General features: G+C 40.9%; 1 protein-coding gene across 2 annotated transcripts in view; it reads left to right on the forward strand.

Moving 5' to 3' along the window:
- Positions 1-23,689, forward strand: part of MAMDC2 (MAM domain containing 2) — a 171,671-nt gene that overhangs the window by 58,031 nt on the left and 89,951 nt on the right. For both annotated transcript variants that reach the window (XR_003512260.1, XM_027549440.1), the window contains exons 3-4: positions 19,307-19,578; positions 21,313-21,397. Coding sequence is in view for 1 of the 2 variants with exons in the window: in XM_027549440.1 (XP_027405241.1) it covers positions 19,307-19,578; positions 21,313-21,397 (357 nt within the window). In the remaining variant the exon portion in view is untranslated. The remainder of the gene's footprint in view (positions 1-19,306; positions 19,579-21,312; positions 21,398-23,689) is intronic.

A 23,689-nucleotide genomic window follows, 5' to 3' on the forward strand; every position in this document is an offset into this window, starting at 1 on the left:
TGCAGAGGTAGGAAGTTAAACTGGTTATAAGACTCCGCAACATGAGTAGTAATCCAGCTCATTCTGAGTTTCTGCCCTGCCCACTACAATGGCTTCCATCCTCAGGGTCGCCTGGTAGGGTGACCAACTCTGTTGGTTTGCCTGGGATTGAAGGGGTTCTCAGGATATGAGACTTTCCATTTGAAAACCAGGAAATTCCCAGGCTACCTGGGGTGAGTTGGTTACCTCTGCACCTCCTGGTTTTGCGATGGCCACTGCAACTCCAGCCCTTTGCACCCACACTTCAGACAGGAAGAAGAAAGAGAGGAGGACAAAAGGGACAGGTCAGCTGTCTGAGCCCCTCTTTAAGGAGTTTTATCAGAAGCCCCACCTGACAACTTTCTCTTACATCTCCTTCTAAAACTGTCATTGGCCACCTCTCCATTCAAGGGTGAATGGCAACAGCAGTGTCGTGGCTGGGCACATTGGCAGCCCCATCATAGAGTATGGTTCTCTAGAGAGGAAGAAGGAGAGAATGAATATTGGGTGGGCAATTAGCAGTTCCTGCCCCAATGAGGAAGACTCCTCAGAGCAGAGAAACCAGACCCAGACCCGGAGAAGTACAAACTCTGAAGATCAGACAAAGCTAGATGATCCCACAGAAAGGACACAAAAGTAGAGGTAGGGGCAGAACTACTTCAGCAGGTGTCAAGGAATTCAGAGGGAGAAAGTGCTTTAAGACCGAGGGAGGGTCCAGAGGTTAATGCTGCCCCAGTGTGATTTTATTAAGGGCCACTTTGAAAAAAGAGCCACAAGCTTCCTGTGGAAATTCCCCACATGTGGGAGAAGTTGCTGAGTAAGTTAAAGGACAAAGTGGGATCCTAACTGCCCCCTCCACTGGCCTTCTCCCATGACCAGCACAGACAGGACCGATAGTGATACAGTTCAGTGGGTCTGTACTGGGCCTCACAGTTTTCTTCAATTTTAATCCAAAGTGACATCAGTGAAAAAGCCTTGCATGGTCACTATTGCACATCAGAGTTCCTTCGAGCCCCACATGTTAAGTTGCTACAAAAGTTTGAAGTCAAAAAAACATTGCTCTGTCTCCCTTGGTGAGAGGAGCAAATTCTTGTTTATACACGAATACTGGGAAAACTGAAAAGTCAGTTTCCACATCAAGGAATAGGGTTCGCCCTGCCCCAGGCCTGTGTGCTAGGATGTCACTGAAGCCTGTATGTGGCAATTTTATGCTGCTCTTTAAACGCAGGCTTTCCTTTTTCCTTAAGCAAGGTGATATTTGAAATGTTCCCCGACTTGAGAGCCTCTTCACTGCACTATGAAAGGTTTCATTCTGGGAGGGGTTTCTTACTCCTTGGAACCAAAACAGAACTGTAAATGCACTCACTTCTCAATTATTCTCTCCATTGCATTTCAGAAGCAGGTCCTGCCTATAAAGTTGTGCTACCCATCAACCACCCTCAGTATATTGATTTCTGGGGGGATTTAGATTTAAGCTCATACTTCTTAAATCTCATTCATCTCCTTATCCATGGAAGCTAACCAAAATCCAGGGGGTTCATTCAGTTTTATTGAATGAGAATGAGAAATTTCTTGAAACTGTCATTATTAAGGACCTCATATGGCAAAAAAGAAGGAAGAAAAGAAGCCATTCCCATCAAAACATTTACTGAAAGCAGATGTGCCTTGCAAAACTCTGTAGAGAGATTCTTTCTAACCCAGCAGGGAGATTGGGAATCTGGGGGATTTGTTTTATGTTGGACAGCACAGAGCACCCTGGTGTCTGGCACGTAGGGGTCCAAATCCAGCCTGGAAATGGATTACCCATGAGAAGCACATGCAGTGCCTTCTGCTCCGTGCAAGTTAGTAAATACTTATTAAGACACTGGGTTGAAATTCTGGACTGTGCCTTGTACTTATAGTTCTCTGATCTGTCAGTATTGCCCTCATTCTGAGTGACTTGAAAACTCTTCATTTCCATGTTGCCCCATTTCCCACTTTCCAGCAGTACTTGCTAGGGTATGGCCTAGGATTCTCTGAGCCCAAGACTGTGGGGTCTCTGTCCACCATCACTAACCAAAGTATGGACGCAAAAACTTACTCTGTATGCATTAATTCTAACCATTAATTTGTTAACACCCTTTTGGTAGGGGAAAGGGGCCCTACTGCAGATCAAATACAAGGCATACCCTCATTTTAGAAATTTTAGAAAAGCATGTATTTATAACTCTTTCAGATGTGAGGCAATGTGATAGAAAATTGAATCTGCTTGTTGTGTTATCGACAGGAACAGTTGTGTAGAAAAGCCTATCAGTTCAGTTCAGTCGCTCGGTTGTGTCTGATTCTTTGTGACCCCATGGACTGCAGTACACCAGGTCTCACAGTCCATCACCAACTACCCGAGCTTGCTCAAACTTATGTCCATTGAGTCGGGGATGTCATCCAACCAACTTATCCTCTGTCATCCCCTTCTTCTCCTGCCTATAGGCTTCCATATAAAAGCATCCACACCTTCAGGATCTCGGAGTAAGGAAAAGGAGGGAAACTTTGCTCTCCTGCCATAGGAAGATTGATACAATTATAAATAGATAAATTAATAGAGCATACAAGAAAGTATTTGGAAACAGTATGGACCTGAGGAAATCAAGTAGACTTGGGGCCAAACCTTCATTTACTAGCTGTGACCTTGGACTGCTCAATTAGCCTTTGTGAGTATCTGTTTCCTCCCCTGTAAAGTGGTAACTCCCATGTGACAGGATCATTCATCAGGATTAAGAGAGAAGAACCTCTCTTATGTTGAGAACCTAATGCCTACAGCTCAATGAGTATTAGTTCCCTTTGAATCTTTGATTGTTAACAGATGATTTAAGATGAATTCTTGAAAGCTGTCTTCATTTTCATACGATCAAAATTATATTCATATAGTGACTTACTAAATAAACTAGAGGATAATAGTAAAATTGGAAACTTCAAACAGAGGATAAGACTATTTTTATGTAGTCATAGAAATTTGCGATTTTTCTTAGAGATTTTCAAAACAAAACATTCTTCTGCCAGAGGTAACCAGTACATTTATAAATTATTATCAATTTGATTGATTAACAACTATTTAATACAGATTTCTACATTTGGTGAATGCTATGACATCTATTTTCTAATAGCACAATCAGCTGTTTTGGGGAACCCCTATGCCCATTGCATTTTCTATACTTTTTAATTTTTGAAAAGTCTTTGATGTGCAAAGAAAGCAAGATTCCTTCAAAATATAAACTGATGGCTTATACATAATTGAGGATGCAATTACTTGGAAGCCTCCTCTTACCATGATAGGAATCGGGTTCTTTGCAAAATACTTTATGAGCATTTGCCAGATGCTTTGCATGTATTATTGTCCAGGCTGCTTTGATCAGCTGGTGGAGTGTAAAGATGATTGTCAACAGATAGCATAGTTCGGCAATGGGACAGGACAGACTGGGAGGAGCTGGGACGTAGAAAAAGTTGTGCCCAGAGGAATAGAGCAGGCACTAAGGAGAATGAATACAGATGCATATGGATCTTTGGAATAGTGGGCAGAAACCGATGTCAGAAGGGCAAGACGAAGGGCAGCAGGCAGAGCTAGTAGCAGTTAATATCAAGTAAGTCCAATATGAGATGATGAGATGGGCTAGCCATCAGGAAAATCATGCTGGTCAAACATTTGGAAAAATAAGACCTAACATTTTATTAAACACTTATCACATGCCCTTGGGCACTGTGCTAAGAGCTTTACTTATCTTATATAATCTTTTGTAAAACTCTGCAAAGTCAGTATTTTAGCATCCTCATTTTACCAGTGAAGAAAGTGTCTCAGACAGCAAATGCGACTGGCTGAAAGTAACATGATTTGTAAGTAGTATAATTGGGATTTCAACCAACATCTGGCTGGGGTGATAACCACCAAGTGTTAAGCACTCTGCTTCCACAGACAGGGCCCAGTCCAGATGGGCAGGCAGTAAGGCATTCAGGAAATCTGGCAAGAAGATCCTTGCCTTAGGTCAGGGACTGGACTTCAGCCCTGGGAAGGAAGCTGCCAAAAAGAAGGCAGTGTCCTTGCCTTAGACATGCAAGATGCTGAGAGCTAAACAAATAGAGAAGTAGGCATCATTATCAAACCTGGGTCACCAGAGGTTTCAGCCAGAATCATACTAGGGGTAAATATATTGAATTCTATCAGTACTTCAGATGTGGTTAAGCCTGGGTGAGAGCAAGGTGGGGCTTAGCTGCGAGGAAGGGAACTGCTGAGGATGGGCAGCCAGAAGAACCCCAGTACTCAAGAGGACAAAGGTATAGATTTCAGCACCAAAAAGTCAATTAAGATGAAGTAAATGAAGATTGTTCTCACATCAGCACTGTGAATGTGCTGCTGGTCTGTTACCTGAATAAATAGCATCTCTGAACCATAACGGAAAAAAGAAGACAATAGAAATTTCTATCTCTGGAACGACTAAAGGACTCCTTCCTGATAATAAGAGAAATAATTAACAATTAACATTACACTTTACAAAGCATTTTTATACATGCCATTTTCATCAGGTTCTCACAACTCTGTAGATATGAAGTCATTTCTCACCTGAGCTTTGTATTCTAATGCTATGCTATGCTAATTCACTTCAGTCGTGTCCGACTCTGTGTGACCCCATAGACGGCAGCCTACCAGGCTCCCCTGTCCCTGGGATTCTCCAGGCAAGAACACTGGAGCGGGTTGCCATTTCCTTCTTCAATGCATGAAAGTGAAAAGTGAAAGTGAAGTCGCTCAGTCGTGTCGGACTCTTAGCGACCCCATGGACTGCAGCCTAGCAGGCTCCTCCGTCCATGGGATTTTCCAGGCAAGAGGACTGGAGTGGGTGCCATTGCCTTCTCCGTTGTATTCTAAAGTAAGCATTAAAAATAAAAATGAAATACCATCAAAATTGCCCTTGAAAATTCCTTAAATTACAGATGGAATGTAGTGTACATGATTTTCTATATATTATTACCATTTTTATGTACAACACAGCTGATTTTCCTCTTTGTGTTGAAATACATAAGTTCCACTTAGTGGCTATTCATATAAAAAACTTATTTCATACAAGTAAGTATGTATTGCAGTGATTGGATTTTTTTTGTTGGTTTGTCTTTTTCTAAGTAGATTGATTTCTCAAATATTGAATGTCTATGTAATAGGACTTCCCTGTTTATTATTCTCATTTTGTAGACAAAGAAATTGATGATACAGTTAGCATATGCATGATGAAATTTTAAGCCAAAGTTATGCAAATCCTGGGTGGGGTCCACTGTACCATATGATCACCCCACCATGGTCTTTACATCTGAATGACAGCACATTCATTAGCAAAAAGAACTGCAAGGGTTACCAAGAAGTCTCCCATAGTGATTGCCTGGGATTTAGACCCATCACACTGTGCCTTGGCTGTTAGAAGTCATTAATAATACATTGAACTCAAACCATGCAGATATGTCTAGCTTTGGGGCATAACCTCAAAATCAGTTCTTTAGTCTGCCTTCACTGAAACAGAGAAGCCTTTTCTTTTGTTTTCTAATGCCTGCATGTGACTAGAAGACACATTCAGACCCTTGAGGCATATGGAACCTAACCATTTTGGCAAAATAGTTTAATTACTGGTTTTAATTGCCGTCCTACTTTTTAAGAATCTATTTGGAAGTTTATGGCTCTCTTCTGACCCCTTATAAAGATTTTATCATTTCCAATAACTGTCTCATAAATTAGATCAAATTACCTAAGTAGCTGTGTTTGAAAAAGATCCTTCCCTCTCTTCCTATCATCATGTTTTTAACACTGTGACTACTAAATCTCCCCCAGACCCTTCGCCCCCATGCGTCACAATCAACAGCCCTGTCCACATGTGATTTCTGCCATCCTTTGCCTTTGTCTTACTTGTTTCTCTTCCAATGGTTAAAAGAGTTGGGAAAGGGAGTGGTGTCTGTAGGAATGGTAGAGTAAGGACTTCAGAAAATCCTCTCCCCACAAAAGCGATGGAAGCACTGGCAACAATTGTCAAAAGCAGCTTTTTAAGAACTTGAAATTAACCAAAGACTTGCAATATTTGGGAGCATTTATTCAAGAAAAACAACTGAATATCAGCAAGGACACTGAAACTCGTGTGTATTTTAACTTACTCTATTCCTATCCTGATCTTTAGATGCACATGGAAATGCGAGGGACCCAGAATACTCAGAACAGTCTGGAAAAAGAAGAATAAAGTCAGAAGGCTCACACTGCTCAGTTTCAAAACTACCACAAAGCTATAGTAAGCGAGACTATGTAGTAGAGCAGAAGGATAGACGTAATCCATATGTAATAGAATTGAGAGCTCAGAAATAAACCTCTACATCTATGCTCAATTGATTTTCAGCACAAATGCCAAGACAATTCGATGAGCAAAAATCAACTCAAAATAGATCAAAGACCTGAAGAGCTAAAACTATAAAACTCTTAGAAGAAAACAGAGTTGTAAACCTTCATGACCTTAAATTAGACAATGTCTTCCTAGTCATGACACCAAAAGCACACACAAAGGAAAAATAAGAAAAACTGGACTTCATCAAAATGAAAAAGTGTGTACTTCAAAGAATACCATTAAGAATGCGAAATGAAAAACTATGAATGGGAAAAAATATTTACCGTATTTTTACCAAATATTTACCATATTTTAAAATATTTACCATATCACCACATATAAGTGATAGCATATGGTATTTGTCTTTCTCTTTCTGACTTACTTCACTTAGTATGATCATGGCTAGTTATATCCATGTTGCTGCAAATGGCATTATTTCATTCTTTTTATGGCTGAGTAATATTTCCATTGTATATATGTACCACACCTTTTTTATCCATTCATCTGCTGATAGACATTTAGGTTAATTCCATGTCTTGGCTATTGTGAATAGTGCTGCTATGAATATAAGAGCACATGTATCTTTTTGAATTACAGTTTTGTCTAGATATATGACCTGGAGCACGATTGCTGGATCATATTGGTAATTCTGTTTTTGGTTTTTTTGAGGACTCTTCATGCTGTTTTCCATAGTGGCTGCACCAGCTTCCATTCCCACCAGCAGTGTAGGAACATTCCATTTCCTCCACACCCTCTCCAGCATTAGTTATTTGTAGACATTTTAATAATGTCTCTCATTGGTGTGAGGTGGTACCTCATTGGAGTTTTGATTTTCATTTCTCTAATAATTAGTGATGTTGAGCACCTGTTCACGTGCCTATTGGCTGTCTATATGTCTTCTTTGGAGAAATGTCTATTTAGGTCTTCTGCCCATTTTTCGATTGGGTTGTTTGTTGTTGTTGTTGAGTTGTATGAGTTGTTTGTATATTTTGGAAATTAAGCCCTTGTTCCAGTGCATTGTTTGCAAATACTTTCTCTCATTCTATAGGTTATCTTTTTGTTTATCATTTCCTTTGTTGTGCAAAAGCTTGTAAGTTTGATTAGGCCCCATTTGTTTATTGAAAAGATTGTTTTTAATAAAGTAAGAAACTCACCAAAACCATTATCAGTTTGTTCTAGAATGGCAGTTTTATTAGTGGCAGTCCAGGGAAAGGCACCATCCTGATATCAGTATCTTCCTCATTCTTTCTTAATTTTCTAAAATGTCTTCATAATGTGCCACATTCCTTTTGGTTCAACTTGGCTCTAATATGATCGCAAGATATGATACGACCCCAAGCAGGGATGTTCCTGCTTAGATCCCAAATCAGATTGATTGGTAGTAGTTATATGGAACACTATATTTAAAAGGATTCTGAGGCTACATCCAAGCTAGGCATACAATTAATTAAGAAAATCTGACTTGAGATTGACAGTCGTAGTGGAGGTAGTTAGCAATTGGGCTAGTTACTTGATCTAGGAAAATGCACTATTCTACTGAGTGGCTGCAAAATCACTTGGGTGGATAAATCTTTGGATGGATTGTAATACAGCTAATTGACATATGCACACAGCATGACCTAAGAGTGATTTTGAAGTCTGTAATTTACATGTAAAATCCTATAATTTAAATAGCTATTATTTATGGTCAAGATGTCAAAATCACTCAATAAATAGCATTAGCTTTCTTGTAATATCAAGGTGTTTAAAATAATACATTTTATATACTGTGTGCTTTCAAAGGTTTTTAACAGAGGAGTATTAGCGTATGCTTATAATAAAATCTGACATGATAAAAGGTTATATCGAGAAAGATTTTTTATGGCATTCACTGAAAAGTCAAGATAGTCACCAGTAGATGTACTCATTCCACGTCCTATAATACACATTTACATATGTCTGAATTTTACCTCCAAGTAAAACTGTTTCCTCCCTCCTTTGCATACTTTCTTTGATAGATTAGCAGTGTCCTGAGAGTGAGTCCTATTTCTCTGTCCGATATGTAAATCAGCGGTTCTTTTGTTGTGATCCCCAGACCAGCAGCATCAGCACTCTCTGGAACTTTTCAGAAATGTGGTCTGTTAGAAGTGCAGCATCACCCCAGACCTACTTGGATTGGAAACTCAAGGAGTGGGTCCAGCAACCTGGGTTTGAACAAGCCCTCCAAGTGACTTAGCTCAAGTTTGAGAGCCCCTGCTGTGAGTTGTTTCCCTTCTAGAAGGGGAAAGGCAGGAGGGAGAGAAGTTGGGCAAGTGTCCAGGGAGAAGTGGGCCTTGTTCGGCAGCCAAGTTGGCAGGCGATGTAAAGAGTCATAGGACACAGCACGGACTTTCTTTGTTTCTTTCCTCTTTTATACCCCGTGTTTCAATTCTCTGCTTCCTCGGGAAAGGTTTGAAGTGCTCTCAGGAGCCCCCTCAATTCCCATCCCTGCCCTCCCCCACCACGAGTCTTTTTAGACTCCCTTCCCTTGTGGCAGTGGCAGAGTGGGACAAGGAGGGTGTGTTTATACATTCCTTCATGTCACAATGAAGCAACAGTACAAAGCCCAGCTTAGTTAGTGCTTCAAAACCCAACAGGCCCCACAGCTAGTAAAGACATATGAAGCACTTAGAGCAGCACCTGGTTCATAATGAGTGTTTGCTGTATGTAGGAGGTAGTGGTATTGCTGGTGATTACTGCAAGGACCAGATTTATTCACAGAGAGTGCCTGGGTTGGCATCCAGAAGCAGTTGCTATTTGCACCTAGTGGGTGGTTGCTATGTTGAGAAGACTGCCAGCTGGAGATAGATCTTGATCTTGAAAGCTGTTGCAGGCAAGTGAGGCTCCTTGAAGATAATGCCCTAACTGTGTCCTGATTGTGAGGATGGCCGTCCACTGAGCTACCACTAGCCTGTCCGCACTTACCACAGGATGAGGGCTGGGATCAGGTTTGGGGAAGCAAGTGTGGGAGAAGGGGCTGAAGAACACCACAAAAAGCAAAGAGGCCTTTTAGGGCCTTTCTAGTAAGAATTTAGTGTTGGGGAGTCCCAAATGCAAGGGGTGAGGTGGGTGGTCACATATACAAGACTGCATGTTAGATGCTGGCCATGAACAAACATGACCCTCTGAACAAACATGAGGGTGCAGGTTAGAAGGGCAGAGGGTCCTCAAGACCCACCAGCAGATCAGATCATTGCTACAGGAAGCCAATGGCCAGAGTTAGATTTGGAAAGCTCAAGTGAGAGTTCTTGGTTCCAACCTCCTTTTTCGGTCATAGAAATGCTATTTTACATCCTAGTGTAGCCAGTGGAGCCCTTGACAATATCAGGAGAATGAGTAGAGAGGGAGCAGGGGGGAGGAGTGAAGAGAGGGAAAGGAGAAGAGGAGGGGTGAAGGGGATGGGAGGGACAGGAAGGAGAAGACAGATGGAAGGGGGCAAGGGGACGGGGGTGGAGATAGTCAGTGCTTCTGCTGATTTCCAAGGCTTGTGCTACATGTTTTACATGTGCTTTCTCATTTAGCTATCAGAACTAGGAGATTCAATTAAGGAAGAGTCTAGAGGAGGAGAAAAGTGAACGTTTCAGTCACTCAGTTGTGACCCCATGGACTATAGCTCACCAGGTTCCTCTGTCCAAGGAGTTCTCCAGGCCAGAATACTGGAATGGGTAGCGATTCCCTTTTGCAAGGGATCTTCCTGACCCAGAGAAGGAGAGTTCTTTTTTTTTTTTTTTTTTTTTTTTTTTTTTATCTCCAATTTTATTTTATTTTTAAACTTTACATAATTGTATTAGTTTTGCCAAATATCAAAATGAATCCGCCACAGGTATACATGTGTTCCCCATCCCGAACCCTCCTCCCTCCTCCCTCCCCATACCATCCCTCTGGGCCGTCCCAGTGCACCAGCCCCAAGCATCCAGCATCATGCATCGAACCTGGACTGGCAACTCGTTTCCCACATGATACTTTACATGTTTCATTGCCATTCTCCCAAATCTTCCCACCCTCTCCCTCTCCCACAGAATCCATAAGACCGTTCTATACATCAGTGTCTCTTTTGCTGTCTCGTACACCGGGTTATTGTTACCATCTTTCTAAATTCCATATATATGCGTTAGTATACTGTATTTATGTTTTTCCTTCTGGCTTACTTCACTCTGTATAATAGGCTCCAGTTTCATCCACCTCATTAGAACTGATTCAAATGTATTCTTTTTAATGGCTGAGTAATACTCCATTGTGTATATGTACCACAGCTTTCTTATCCATTCATCTGCTGATGGACATCTAGGTTGCTTCCATGTCTTGGCTATTATAAACAGTGCTGCGATGAACATTGGGGTACACGTGTCTCTTTCCCTTCTGGTTTTCTCAGTGTGTATGCCCAGCAGTGGGGTTGCTGGATCATAAGGCAGTTCTATTTCCAGTTTTTTAAGGAATCTCCACACTGTTCTCCATAGTGGCTGTACTAGTTTGCATTCCCACCAACAGTGTAAGAGGGTTCCCTTTTCTCCACATCCTCTCCAGCATTTATTATTTGTAGACTTTTGGATCGCAGCCATTCTGACTGGTGTGAAATGGTACCTCATAGTGGTTTTGATTTGCATTTCTCTGATAATGAGTGATGTTGAGCATCTTTTCATGTGTTTGTTAGCCATCTGTATGTCTTTTTTGGAGAAATGTCTATTTAGTTCTTTGGCCCATTTTTTGATTGGGTCGTTTATTTTTCTGGAGTTGAGCTGTAGGAGTTGCTTGTATATTTTTGAGATTAGTTGTTTGTCGGTTGCTTCATTTGCTATTATTTTCTCCCATTCTGAAGGCTGTCTTTTCACCTTGCTAATAGTTTCCTTTGATGTGCAGAAGCTTTTAAGGTTAATTAGGTCCCATTTGTTTATTTTTGCTTTTATTTCCAATATTCTGGGAGGTGGGTCATAGAGGATCCTGCTGTGATGTATGTCGGAGAGTGTTTTGCCTATGTTCTCCTCTAGGAGTTTTATAGTTTCTGGTCTTACGTTTAGATCTTTAATCCATTTTGAGTTTATTTTTGTGTATGGTGTTAGAAAGTGGTCCAGTTTCATTCTTTTACAAGTGGTTGACCAGATTTCCCAGCACCACTTGTTAAAGAGATTGTCTTTAATCCATTGTATATTCTTGCCTCCTTTGTCGAAGATAAGGTGTCCATATGTGCGTGGATTTATCTCTGGGCTTTCTATTTTATTCCATTGATCAATATTTCTGTCTTTGTGCCAGTACCATACTGTCTTGATAACTGTGGCTTTGTAGTAGAGCCTGAAGTCAGGTAGGTTGATTCCTCCAGTTCCATTCTTCTTTCTCAAGATCGCTTTGGCTATTCGAGGTTTTTTGTATTTCCATACAAATTGTGAAGTTATTTGTTCTAGCTCTGTGAAGAATACTGTTGGTAGCTTGATAGGGATTGCGTTGAATCTATAAATTGCTTTGGGTAGTATACTCATTTTCACTATATTGATTCTTCCAATCCATGAACATGGTATATTTCTCCATCTATTAGTGTCCTCTTTGATTTCTTTCACCAGAGTTTTATAGTTTTCTATATATAGGTCTTTAGTTTCTTTAGGTAGATATATTCCTAAGTATTTTATTCTTTCCATTGCAATGGTGAATGGAATTGTTTCCTTAATTTCTCTTTCTGTTTTCTCATTATTAGTGTATAGGAATGCAAGGGATTTCTGTGTGTTGATTTTATATCCTGCAACTTTACTGTAGTCATTGATTATTTCTAGTAATTTTCTGGTGGACTCTTTAGGGTTTTCTATGTAGAGGATCATGTCATCTGCAAATAGTGAGAGTTTTACTTCTTCTTTTCCAATTTGGATTCCTTTTATTTCTTTTTCTGCTCTGATTGCTGTGGCCAAAACTTCCAAAACTATGTTGAATAGTAATGGTGAAAGTGGGCACCCTTGTCTTGTTCCTGACTTTAGAGGAAATGCTTTCAATTTTTCACCATTGAGGATAATGTTTGCTGTGGGTTTGTCATATATAGCTTTTATTATGTTGAGGTATGTTCCTTCTATTCCTGCTTTCTGGAGAGTTTTTATCATAAATGGATGTTGAATTTTGTCAAAGGCTTTCTCTGCATCTATTGAGATAATCATATGGTTTTTATTTTTCAATTTGTTAATGTGGTGTATTACATTGATTGATTTGCGGATATTGAAGAATCCTTGCATCCCTGGGATAAAGCCCACTTGATCATGGTGTATGATCTTTTTAATGTGTTGTTGGATTCTGATTGCTAGAATTTTGTTAAGGATTTTTGCATCTATGTTCATCAGTGATATTGGCCTGTAGTTTTCTTTTTTTGTGGGATCTTTGTCAGGTTTTGGTATTAGGGTGATGGTGGCCTCATAGAATGAGTTTGGAAGTTTACCTTCCTCTGCAATTTTCTGGAAGAGTTTGAGCAGGATAGGTGTTAGCTCTTCTCTAAATTTTTGGTAGAATTCAGCTGTGAAGCCGTCTGGACCGGGGCTTTTGTTTGCTGGAAGATTTTTGATTACAGTTTGAATTTCCATGCTTGTGATGGGTCTGTTAAGATTTTCTATTTCTTCCTGGTCCAGTTTTGGAAAGTTGTACTTTTCTAAGAATTTGTCCATTTCTTCCATGTTGTCCATTTTATTGGCATATAATTGTTGATAGTAGTCTCTTATGATCCTTTGTATTTCTGTGTTGTCTGTTGTGATCTCTCCATTTTCGTTTCTAATTTTGTTGATTTGATTTTTCTCCCTTTGTTTCTTGATGAGTCTGGCTAATGGTTTGTCAATTTTATTTATCCTTTCAAAGAACCAGCTTTTGGTTTTGTTGATTTTTGCTATGGTCTCTTTTGTTTCTTTTGCATTTATTTCTGCTCTAATTTTTAAGATTTCTTTCCTTCTACTAACCCTGGGGTTCTTCATTTCTTCCTTTTCTAGTTGCTTTAGGTGTAGAGTTAGGTTATTTATTTGACTTTTTTCTTGTTTCTTGAGGTGTGCCTGTATTGCTATGAACTTTCCCCTTAAGACTGCTTTTACCGTGTCCCACAGGTTTTGGGTTGTTGTGTTTTCATTTTCATTCGTTTCTATGCAAATTTTGATTTCTTTTTTGATTTCTTCTGTGATTTGTTGGTTATTCAGCAGCGTGTTGTTCAGCCTCCATATGTTGGAATTTTTAATAGTTTTTCTCCTGTAATTGAGATCTAATCTTACTGCATTGTGGTCAGAAAAAATGCTTGGAATGATTTCTATTTTTTTGAATTTACCAAGGCTAGCTTTATGGCCCAGGATGTGATCTATCCTGGAGAAGGTTCCATGTGCGCTTGAGAAAAAGGTGAAATTCATTGTTTTGGGGTGAAATGACCTATATATATCAATTAGGTCTAACTGGTCTATTGTATCGTTTAAAGTTTGTGTTTCCTTGTTAATTTTCTGTTTAGTTGATCTATCCATAGGTGTAAGTGGGGTATTAAAGTCTCCCACTATTATTGTGTTATTGTTAATTTCTCCTTTCATACTTGTTAGCATTTGTCTTACGTACTGTGGTGCTCCCGTGTTGGGTGCATATATATTTATAATTGTTATATCTTCTTCTTGGATTGATCCTTTGATCATTATGTAGTGACCTTCTTTGTCTCTTTTCACAGCCTTTGTTTTAAAGTCTATTTTATCTGATATGAGTATTGCTACTCCTGCTTTCTTTTGGTCCCTATTTGCATGGAAAATCTTTTTCCAGCCCTTCACTTTCAGTCTGTATGTGTCCCCTGTTTTGAGGTGGGTCTCTTGTAGACAACATATGTAGGGGTCTTGTTTTTGTATCCATTCAGCCAGTCTTTGTCTTTTGGTTGGGGCATTCAACCCATTTACATTTAAGGTAATTACTGATAAGTATGTTCCCGTTGCCATTTACTTTATTGTTTTGGGTTCGAGTTTATACACCGTTTTTGTGTTTCTTGTCTAGAGAATATCCTTTAGTATTTGTTGGAGAGCTGGTTTGGTGGTGCAGAATTCTCTCAGCTTTTGCTTGTCTGAAAAGCTTTTGATTTCTCCTTCATACTTGAATGAGATCCTTGCTGGGTACAATAATCTGGGCTGTAGGTTATTTTCTTTCATCATTTTAAGTATGTCTTGCCATTCCCTCCTGGCTTGAAGAGTTTCTATTGAAAGATCAGCTGTTATCCTTATGGGAATTCCCTTGTGTGTTATTTGTTGTTTTTCCCTTGCTGCTTTTAATATTTGTTCTTTGTGTTTGATCTTTGTTAATTTGATTAATATGTGTCTTGGGGTGTTTCTCCTTGGGTTTATCCTGTTTGGTACTCTCTGGGTTTCTTGGACTTGGGTGATTATTTCCTTCCCCACTTTAGGGAAGTTTTCCACTATTATCTCCTCAAGTATTTTCTCATGGTCTTTCTTTTTGTCTTCTTCTTCTGGAACCCCTATGATTCGAATGTTGTAGCGTTTAATATTGTCCTGGAGGTCTCTGAGATTGTCCTCATTTCTTTTAATTCGTTTTTCTTTTATCCTCTCTGATTCATTTATTTCTACCATTCTATCTTCTAATTCACTAATCCTGTCTTCTGCCTCTGTTATTCTACTATTTGTTGCCTCCAGAGTGTTTTTAATTTCACTTATTGCATTATTCATTATATATTGACTCTTTTTTATTTCTTCTAGGTCCTTGTTAAACCTTTCTTGCATCTTCTCAATCCTTGTCTCCAGGCTATTTATCTGTGATTCCATTTTAGTTTCAAGATTTTGGATCAATTTCACTATCATTATTCGGAATTCTTTATCAGGTAAATTCCCTATCTCTTCCTCTTTGGTTTGGTTTGGTGGGCATTTATCCTGTTCCTTTATCTGCTGAGTATTCCTCTGTCTCTTCATCTTGTTTAAATTGCTGAGTTTGGGGTGTCCTTTCTGTATTCTGGCAGTTTGTGGAGTTCTCTTTATTGTGGCGTTTCCTCACTGTGTGTGGGTTTGTACAGGTGGCTTGTCGAGGTTTCCTGCTTAGGGAATCTTGTGTCGGTGTTCTGGTGGGTGGAGCTGTATTTCTTCTCTCTGGAGTGCAATGAAATGTCCAGTAATGAGTTATGAGATGTCTATAGTTTTGGGGTGACTTTGGGCAGCCTGTATCTTGAAGCTCGGGGCTGTGTTCCTTTGTTGCTGGAGAATTTGCTTGGTATGTCTTGCCCTGGAACTTATTGGCCCTTGTGTGGTGCTTGGTTTCAGTGTCGGTATGGAGGCATTTGATGAGCTCCTGTCAATGAATGTTCCTTGGAGTCAGGAGTTCCCTGGAGTCAGGGTTTGGACTTAAGTCTCCTGCTTCTGATTATTGGTCTTATTTTTACAGTAGTTTCAAAACTTCTCCTTCTATACAGCACCATTGATAAAACATCTACATTAAAGATGATAAGTTTCTCTACAGTGAGGGTCACTCAGAGAGGTTCACAGGGTTACATGGAGAAGAGAAGAGGGAGGAGGGAGTTAGAGGTGACCCAAATGAGATGAGGTGAATCAATAGTGGAGAGAGTGGGCTAGCCAGTAGTCACTTCCTTATGTGCACTCCACAACTCGACCACTCAGAGATGTTCACGGGGTTATACAGAGAAGAGAAGAAGGAGGAAGGTAACAGAGGTGGCCAGAAGGATAAAAGGGGGGAATGAAAAGGAGGGAGACAGATCCAGCCAGTAATCAGTTCCCTAAGTGTTCTCCACCGTCTGGAACACACAGAAATTCACAGAGTTGGGTAGAGTAGAGAGGGGTTAGGGAGGAGACACAGGCGACCTGGTGGAGAAAAAGGAGGGTCCAAAGGGAGAGAGAGCAGTCAAGCCAGTAATCTCACTCCCTAGTGAAAAATGGGTCCTGAAGATTGGGTCCTTATAGGTACAAAATTGGTAACAAATACATAAAAGCAAAAATTAAAAATCTAGAGTAGAGTTTGGAATTTCAAAAATACGATGTTAAAGAAAAGAAGAAGGAAAAGAAAGAGAGAAAGAACGAACAAACAAAAACAAACAAGGTCGCGAAAATTATAGAGAAAGTACAGGTACGAAATTGATAACTAATACCAGAAAGCGAAAATTAAAAATCTAGAGTAGAGTTTGGAATTTCAAAAATACGATGTTAAAGAAAAGAAGAAGGAAAAGAAAGAGAGAAAAAACGAACAAACAAAAACAAACAAGGTCGCGAAAATTATAAAGAAAGTACAAGTATAAAATTGATAACTAATACCAGAAAGCAAAAATTAAAAATCTAGAGTAGATTTTGGAATTTCAAAAATACAATGTTAAAAAAAAAAAAGAAGAAGAAAAATAAAGAGAGAAAACAAACAAATACGAACAATGTCACAAAAATTATAAAGAAAGTACAGGTACAAAATCGATATCAAATACCAAAAAGCATAAATTAAAAATCTAGAGTAAAGTTTGGAATTTCAGATATACAATGTTATATAAAAGAAGAAGAGAAAGAAACAGAGAAGAAGAAAAAAAAAAAAAGTCACAGAAATTATATAAAAAAAAAACTATAGGTACAAAATTGATAACATATACCAAAAAGCGAAAATTAAAAATCTAGAGTAGAGTTTAGAATTTCAAAAATATAATGTTAAAGAAAAGAAGAAAAAAACAAAAACAAACAAAAAAAAAACAAGGTCAAAAAATTATAAAATACATATATATGAAGTTTGCTGAAGAAGAAAAAAATAGGGTCTTTTTTTTTTTGCAAAGTAATAGGATATAAAGGTGAAAATTAAAGGAACAATAGAGGACTTAAAAAATTTTTTTTTTTAATTAAAAAAAAAAGAAAGAATGATCGTAAAAATAATAAAAATATATCTAGGACTTTTTTTTTTTTTTTTTTTTTGTGGGTGTTGTGGGTTCAGTTCATTTTTGGCTAGTTCCTTGGTCAGATTTATATTTCTCAAGATCTATAGGCCCCTTCCTATGTAGTCCGTAGTAACCACAGGGTTTTGATCTATTGCCTGTAGCTTCCAAGGCGTTTCCCTCTGTTATATCTTCTTCTGTTTGCTAGTCTCTTCAGTATCTGGTTTCCGCCCTGACTCAAAGGGCACGGTGGAGGACACTTTTTTTTTTTTTTTTTAGGCTTACTTGTTCAGTCGCGCTGTGGGGAGGGAGGGAGGGATGCTGCAAACAAATAACACTGGCGTGGGCTCGCAGTGCCTCAGCCACCCTGGGTCTGCCCCCGCTCACGGCGCGTGTAGCCTCCCTGTCCACACTGCTCGGACTCTAGGTTGTTCCGCCGGGAACAATCCGAGGCTGGCCCTGGGCTGCATGCACCTCCCAGGTCCAAGCCGCTCAGGTTCAGGCACTCGGGTAGTCCTCAGAGGCGCAGACTCAGTTGGGCCTGCGTTTTGTGCTCTTCCCAGGTCCGAGCGCCAATTTGCTCTTCCCAGGCGAGCGCCAATGCTGCGACTTATCGCCTCCCCGCCACTCGGTTATCTGGATGTAAAACCGGCGCACCTTCTCAGGCAGATGTTGATCGTCCAGACCCCCAAGAAGTTTTAGTTAGCAAAGAAGCCTGCTTACAGTTTTATAGATAATGTCTCTCTGGGGCTGCGATTGCCCCCTTCCGGCTCTGGCTGCCTGTCACCGGAGGGGGAAGGTCTGCAGCCGGCTATCTCTGTTCAGTCTTTTGTTCCGTGCGCGGGCCTGGCGGTCTTAGGTTAGGGCTGGCTTTTCGCGTGGTAGGTATCCCACAGTCTGGTTTGCTAGCCCAAATTATTTCGCTCAGATAGCGCTCAGGGTATTCAGGCCAGATTCTTACTCTCAGCGATGCAGCCCACGCCGCGCCTCCCTGCCCAGCCCCGGTTTGCTAATGGCGGATGCAGGCGTCTGCGCTGCTTCTCTGCTGGGGGAGTTACCGTAGGGCTCGCAATCTGCGAGTTTTAAATTGTTTATTTATTTTTTCTCCCTGTTATGTTGCCCTCTGTGCTTCCAAAGCTCGGCACAGATTCGGCAGTGAGAAGGTTTCCTGATGTTTGGAAACGTTTCTCTTTTTAAGATTCCCTTCCCGGGACGGAACTCCGTCCCTCCCTCTTTTGTCTCTTTTTTTTTGTTTTTAATATTTTTTCCTACCTCCTTTCGAAGAGTTGGGTTGCTTTTCTGGATGCCTGATGTCCTCTGCCGGCATTCAGAAGTTGTTTTGTGGAATTTACTCGACGTTTAAATGCTCTTTTGATGAATTTGTGGGGGAGAAAGTGTTCTCCCCGTCCTACTCCTCCGCCATCTTGGCTCCTCCCGGAGAGTTCTATACTAATTGAAAATTAGCTTGTGATAAATTTTTTTCTGCTTGGGCCCCAAGTTTGAAGTAACCAAATCCATTTAATATAATGAGGCACGTTAGATACAGATTGAATCATTAGGTACGAGGGGATTGATGGAAGGGGAGGGAACCCACCAAGGTATTCTGACTCCAGTAGAGGAATACTGCTCCTCCAGATTCAGAAGCTCCTTAGCCTGGCTTCTCAAACTCATATGCCTGTGGGGGCCAGGGAGATGAAAGCGGTGTGCTAGATATGGGCCTGTTACAAGGTGATGGGAGGTACTAGCAAGCACCAGATATTTGGCTTCAAGGTCAGGAGGTGATAGGGAAAGTGGGGATAATGGCACACAGAGCCCACAGGCCAGCTCTAACGAGGCAGCACTGCTGAGCTCTGGGCTGCTGCTGTTGTGTGAAAGTAGCCTCCGTGTCACCAGACCTTCTAATTTCTCACCAGAAGCAGAGACCCAGTGTTCAGGCAACGTTTAGTGGGCCCACCTAATGCATGTGCTGGCTGTGTCTGCCTCAGGTTTACTGGACTGCAGTTGTGCATTTTCCTGAGTCACAAGCAGAAGATTGATTTCTTCCCTGGGTCCCCTTCTCTTCTAGGCCATTATATTTATGTGGACACCTCCTTTGCCAAGCAAGGGGAGAAAGCCGTGCTGCTGAGTCCTGATCTGCAGGCTGAAGAATGGAGCTGCCTCCGATTGGTCTACCAGATAGCCACATCTTCAGGGTCACCATCAGATCCCAGCCGGCTGAACCTCTACATGAGATTTGAAGATGAAAGCTTCGATCGTTTGTTTTGGTCAGCCAAGGAGCCTTCAGACAGCTGGCTCATAGCCAGCTTGGATTTGCAAAATAGTTCCCAAAAATTCAAGGTAGAAAAAATGTAGATGCAGGCTTAGTGTTTGACGTTATACTATTCTGAGGTCTTATGAAAACTTCTGCCATTCATTGCAGTTCGTTATCTCCTGTGTTAGGATGTGGCATTTTGAAGGAGCTGCATCACAGAAAAACATTAGTAGTGGAAATTAATATTGTTTATTCTTTAGAAGAGTTTCTTCCCAGATTTGTTTTCTGTCTATTTAAATGGGATTTGTGTAAGAATCTAAATAGGGCTTAAACCAACCTCTGCAATGAATATTTATTTTCCAATGGGCTTTAGGGCGTATTCTCATTTCTTATAATTTTGTTTCATTCTCCTAAGTTGTGTGTTTATGTTTGTGTTGTCTTCCTAATGCTTCCTTTGCTATAATTTTTAACAAAATAGTAACTATGATTTAAAAAAATGAAAATACATTGAAAGAGGAAAGATATTTAAAGGACATGTTCTGATTTCAAAGAGAAAAGTTGTTCCATCAAAAGTATTGGGAAAGTAAGGTAGAGAATGTAACAGAAAGTTGGATGTAGATTGGAGCAGGAAGGAGGATGAAGCTTGGACTCAGTTGGCCATGAAGTATGATATTTAGTGAGAACTTGTCATGGGAGACAAAGCGGAGGCTTCCAGAAAACTTTCTCCATTTCTAATCCCCTTTTCAATTCCTTATCCCAAATCTCTTCTTCCTCAACAAGCTTTGGAATACAGTACTCTACATTTCATATCTGCATATAGTCCTCCCATCAGACAGCAGGGTGGATTGAGGGAAGAAGCACTGGAGGTCTGAGTTCCCTATTATAAAGTGTCTCCCCAACAGTATATCACACCTGATATCTACCAGAATAGCTGCAAAATACTGGACTAAAATCACATAAGGAAAGGCAAATATTTTCAGAAGGAAGACCCAAGGTAAACAGTGCTTGAAATCAGCCACATAAATTGTTATGCTTCTCCCTATTCTTTGGGGCTTCCCTGGTGACTCAGATGATAAAGAATCCACCTGCAATGCAGGAGACCTGGGTTTGATCCCTGGGTTGGGAACATCCCTGGGAGGAGAGCATGGCAACCTACTCCAGTATGTTTGCCTGGAGAATCCCATGGACAGAGGAGCCTGGTGGGCTATAGTCAATAGGGTTGCACAGAGTCGGATACTACTGAAGCAAAAAAATCTCTATTCTTCGTGTAAAATTATCAAATTTTCATCAATATAGAAATTACAAGTTGAATTGAGTTTTGAGCCTCTTCCATTCATGCAAAGATCCGCCCCACCCCTGATCAAATTGCCATACCTGCCTCCTCTTCCAAGGGATTTTTTTCCCCCTCTGAGGACTCTGCCTTCAGTTCCTAGCCATGCTTAGAATGGACTTGCCCAGGGACCTAAGTCTCCTTTCCATCTGCAGCCAACTGGTGTCACCACAGGTGCGGGAGAAGGTGGTGGCTGGGGTTCCAGTGGAAGGCAACTGACTGGAAGACAACTGAGCTCTTACTGGATACCTTGCTCACCTCAAAGTTCTGAGAATATGTGTGTGAGTTGGTGTACACACATGCACACGCACACACTTGCCTTCTTTCAGTAAAGTCCATCATGGGATTAGTATCCAACAGCAACGAACTGAGACAAACAATCTCATTTTGCCTTGAATTGCTGAAGAGCTTCTGACTAGTAGATGAAATACTAAAAATGGACACATGGTGTTTTAAAGTCTAACTCCCTTCTACCTCATGTGTTGTGCAGATTTTAATAGAAGGTGTGCTAGGACATGGAAATACATCCAGCATCGCACTCTTTGAAATCAAGATGACAACCGGCTACTGTATTGGTAAGTGGGTTTCCTTCTCATTGTATCAGAACATGCATCTTTTTCTAAAATCTCCTGTTGCCAGAAGTAGATGAATCAATCGTAAAGGCAGAGTATTTTGCAAACTACATTCTGTAGTGCATTTTGAATTTTGCATCATTTGAATGCTTTATGATGTTCCTCTGTCTTTAGCAGAGGAAGGCTCATTAAGAGTTTGCCTGGACTGACTGGGTTGATGAAAGAAAAGTAGGTGAAGCGGCTGTAACCTGAGTTGCTGCCTTAAACTCAACATATTCCATATTCCAATAAACATAATTTCCAGTTGGCTGTAAATTCAGCTTTTTGTAACATTTGCCAGAAAGGCAGCAGCCTATTTACCTCCACATTACCTCCTTTCCTCACTCTCCTCCATTCCTCTCTTACACATCACTGCTCTGTCTTTACAATCACAGTTGTCACTTAGATTCCACTTGAGCAGGGTTGTGAGGTGCTTCCTATGTGCCAGCTTCTCGGGGGGCATCAAGAGCAGACATTCTCTATGCTTGAGGTCTCTCGCCCTCCATTGTCTCCTACTGAAGCTGTCTCTATAAATGATCAGTTCTGCAGGTGAAGGACATGCCATGCTGTGCAGGCGAGAGGGGTGGGGAGGAAACCAGACAGGACTGAATCCAGGAGATGCATTTGAGCTATTGTTTCAAGAAGGGGAAGTTTAGGAATTCAGTCGGTGAAGGAGTAGGGCAGGAAGGAAAGCATTCATTCTGGGCAGACCCCACTGCAGGGCCAGTGCAGTGCGTGTCCAGGCAAAGGCCAGGGGCTGGGTAGTGTTTGAAGTGAGAGTCAGGAGTGCTGAGGGAGGCTGTTACGAAAGAGTCTGGATCCCAGCTGTGGAGCCTGGGTTCCTGGATTATGTGGCTGGGAGGCACCAGAAGTCACTCAGTGGGGAGGGGCCTGCAGCTGGGCTTTCAGATGCTGCCTCTGGCTGCCACCTGGAAAATAAGCTGGAAACAAGGAAAGTATATGATAGGAAAACCCTTTGGAAGTGCTTGCGACCTCCAAGAGGGGAATATAGGAGTCTAAAATTGGGGTCGGCAGTGGAATGGGATAAAGGTGGTAGGTTTGAGAGATTTTTTCCAGCGCTGACAATACTGGAGGCTGAATGGCGATGGAAAGGAAGAGATAAGAGTCAAGGGAAATTCTGGACAAAAAGGAGCCTTTAATAATTCCTTGAGTCTTACTTCTCTGTTTTGACCTGCTAGTCCATGATGGTAATGCAAGTGAAAGACAGCAGACCTACATTGTTACCACTTCATGAAGACACAGTGAGCTAAAACTGTATCTTCTTTAGTCCTCCATGTAGCTCTTTAGTGGCAGCTGCCTGGGGCTTGAACACCCTCACAGGCTAGTCAGACGCACCTGGTGGAGCACCACCTGCTGGCTCAGTCAATGCAGTGTGCCCCGCAGCCTCCGTTTCATTACCTGCAAAATAGGGATTCAAATATTTCCCTCATAGGAAAGGACTGTTGTGGAGACCAGTAAGATCATGGATATGAAGGGGATGGTCACCGTGCTTGGCAGTCAAAACTGTTAATTTCCTTTCTTCAGATCACTTGATGGCTTCTGTTTTTAAAAAAAAAAAAAAAAAAACACAAAAGGAGCCCTGATATTTTATCTTGTTGAACTGTATGATCTTACTCTCACCTCATCTTTCTTTCTGTACACTCCTTTTGCCTCTCTTGTTTCCTCATCTGTAAAGTGAGGTTAATAATAGTACATACCTTGTGGGGTTGTTTTGAGGATTAGATAATTTAATTCACATAAAGTACTCAGATTAGTGCCTGGTGCATTGAAGAATATTTTGCTTTTTTCTTTTACTCTGCAGCAGCCTTTGGCACTGACTGTTGGGCATAGGTTAGTGGCTCCTGTAGTAGAAAAGTTGAAAATGAAAATCTTAAAAATGTTGAGTGCTTGCTAATGCAAAAGCACACTGATAACTGTATCAGTCAGGACCCTGGCAAGAAAGTGGAAACAGATTACACTCAACCTTAGTAATTTGAGGAAAACTCACCAAAGGGACTACAAAGGTGTGGGCGGGTGAAGGAAGCCTGTCAAAATGCAGTAATCCAAGACTAGTCAGAGTGATGACTCATGAACCATCAGCATTGGAGGTCTGAAGGGGCAAGAGAGGAGGGTTTACCAGAACATAGAGCTGTGTGGTCCCTCGGTAGAGGGGCACAGCCAACTCATGGCATCCTGGAAGAAAGGGAACTGCAGGAATAAACAACCCCAACCTTTGTTCTCCTCTTATCTTCCATT

This window comes from Bos indicus x Bos taurus, chromosome 8, assembly GCF_003369695.1.
Source record: "Bos indicus x Bos taurus breed Angus x Brahman F1 hybrid chromosome 8, Bos_hybrid_MaternalHap_v2.0, whole genome shotgun sequence".
Lineage (NCBI taxonomy): Eukaryota > Metazoa > Chordata > Mammalia > Artiodactyla > Bovidae > Bos > Bos indicus x Bos taurus.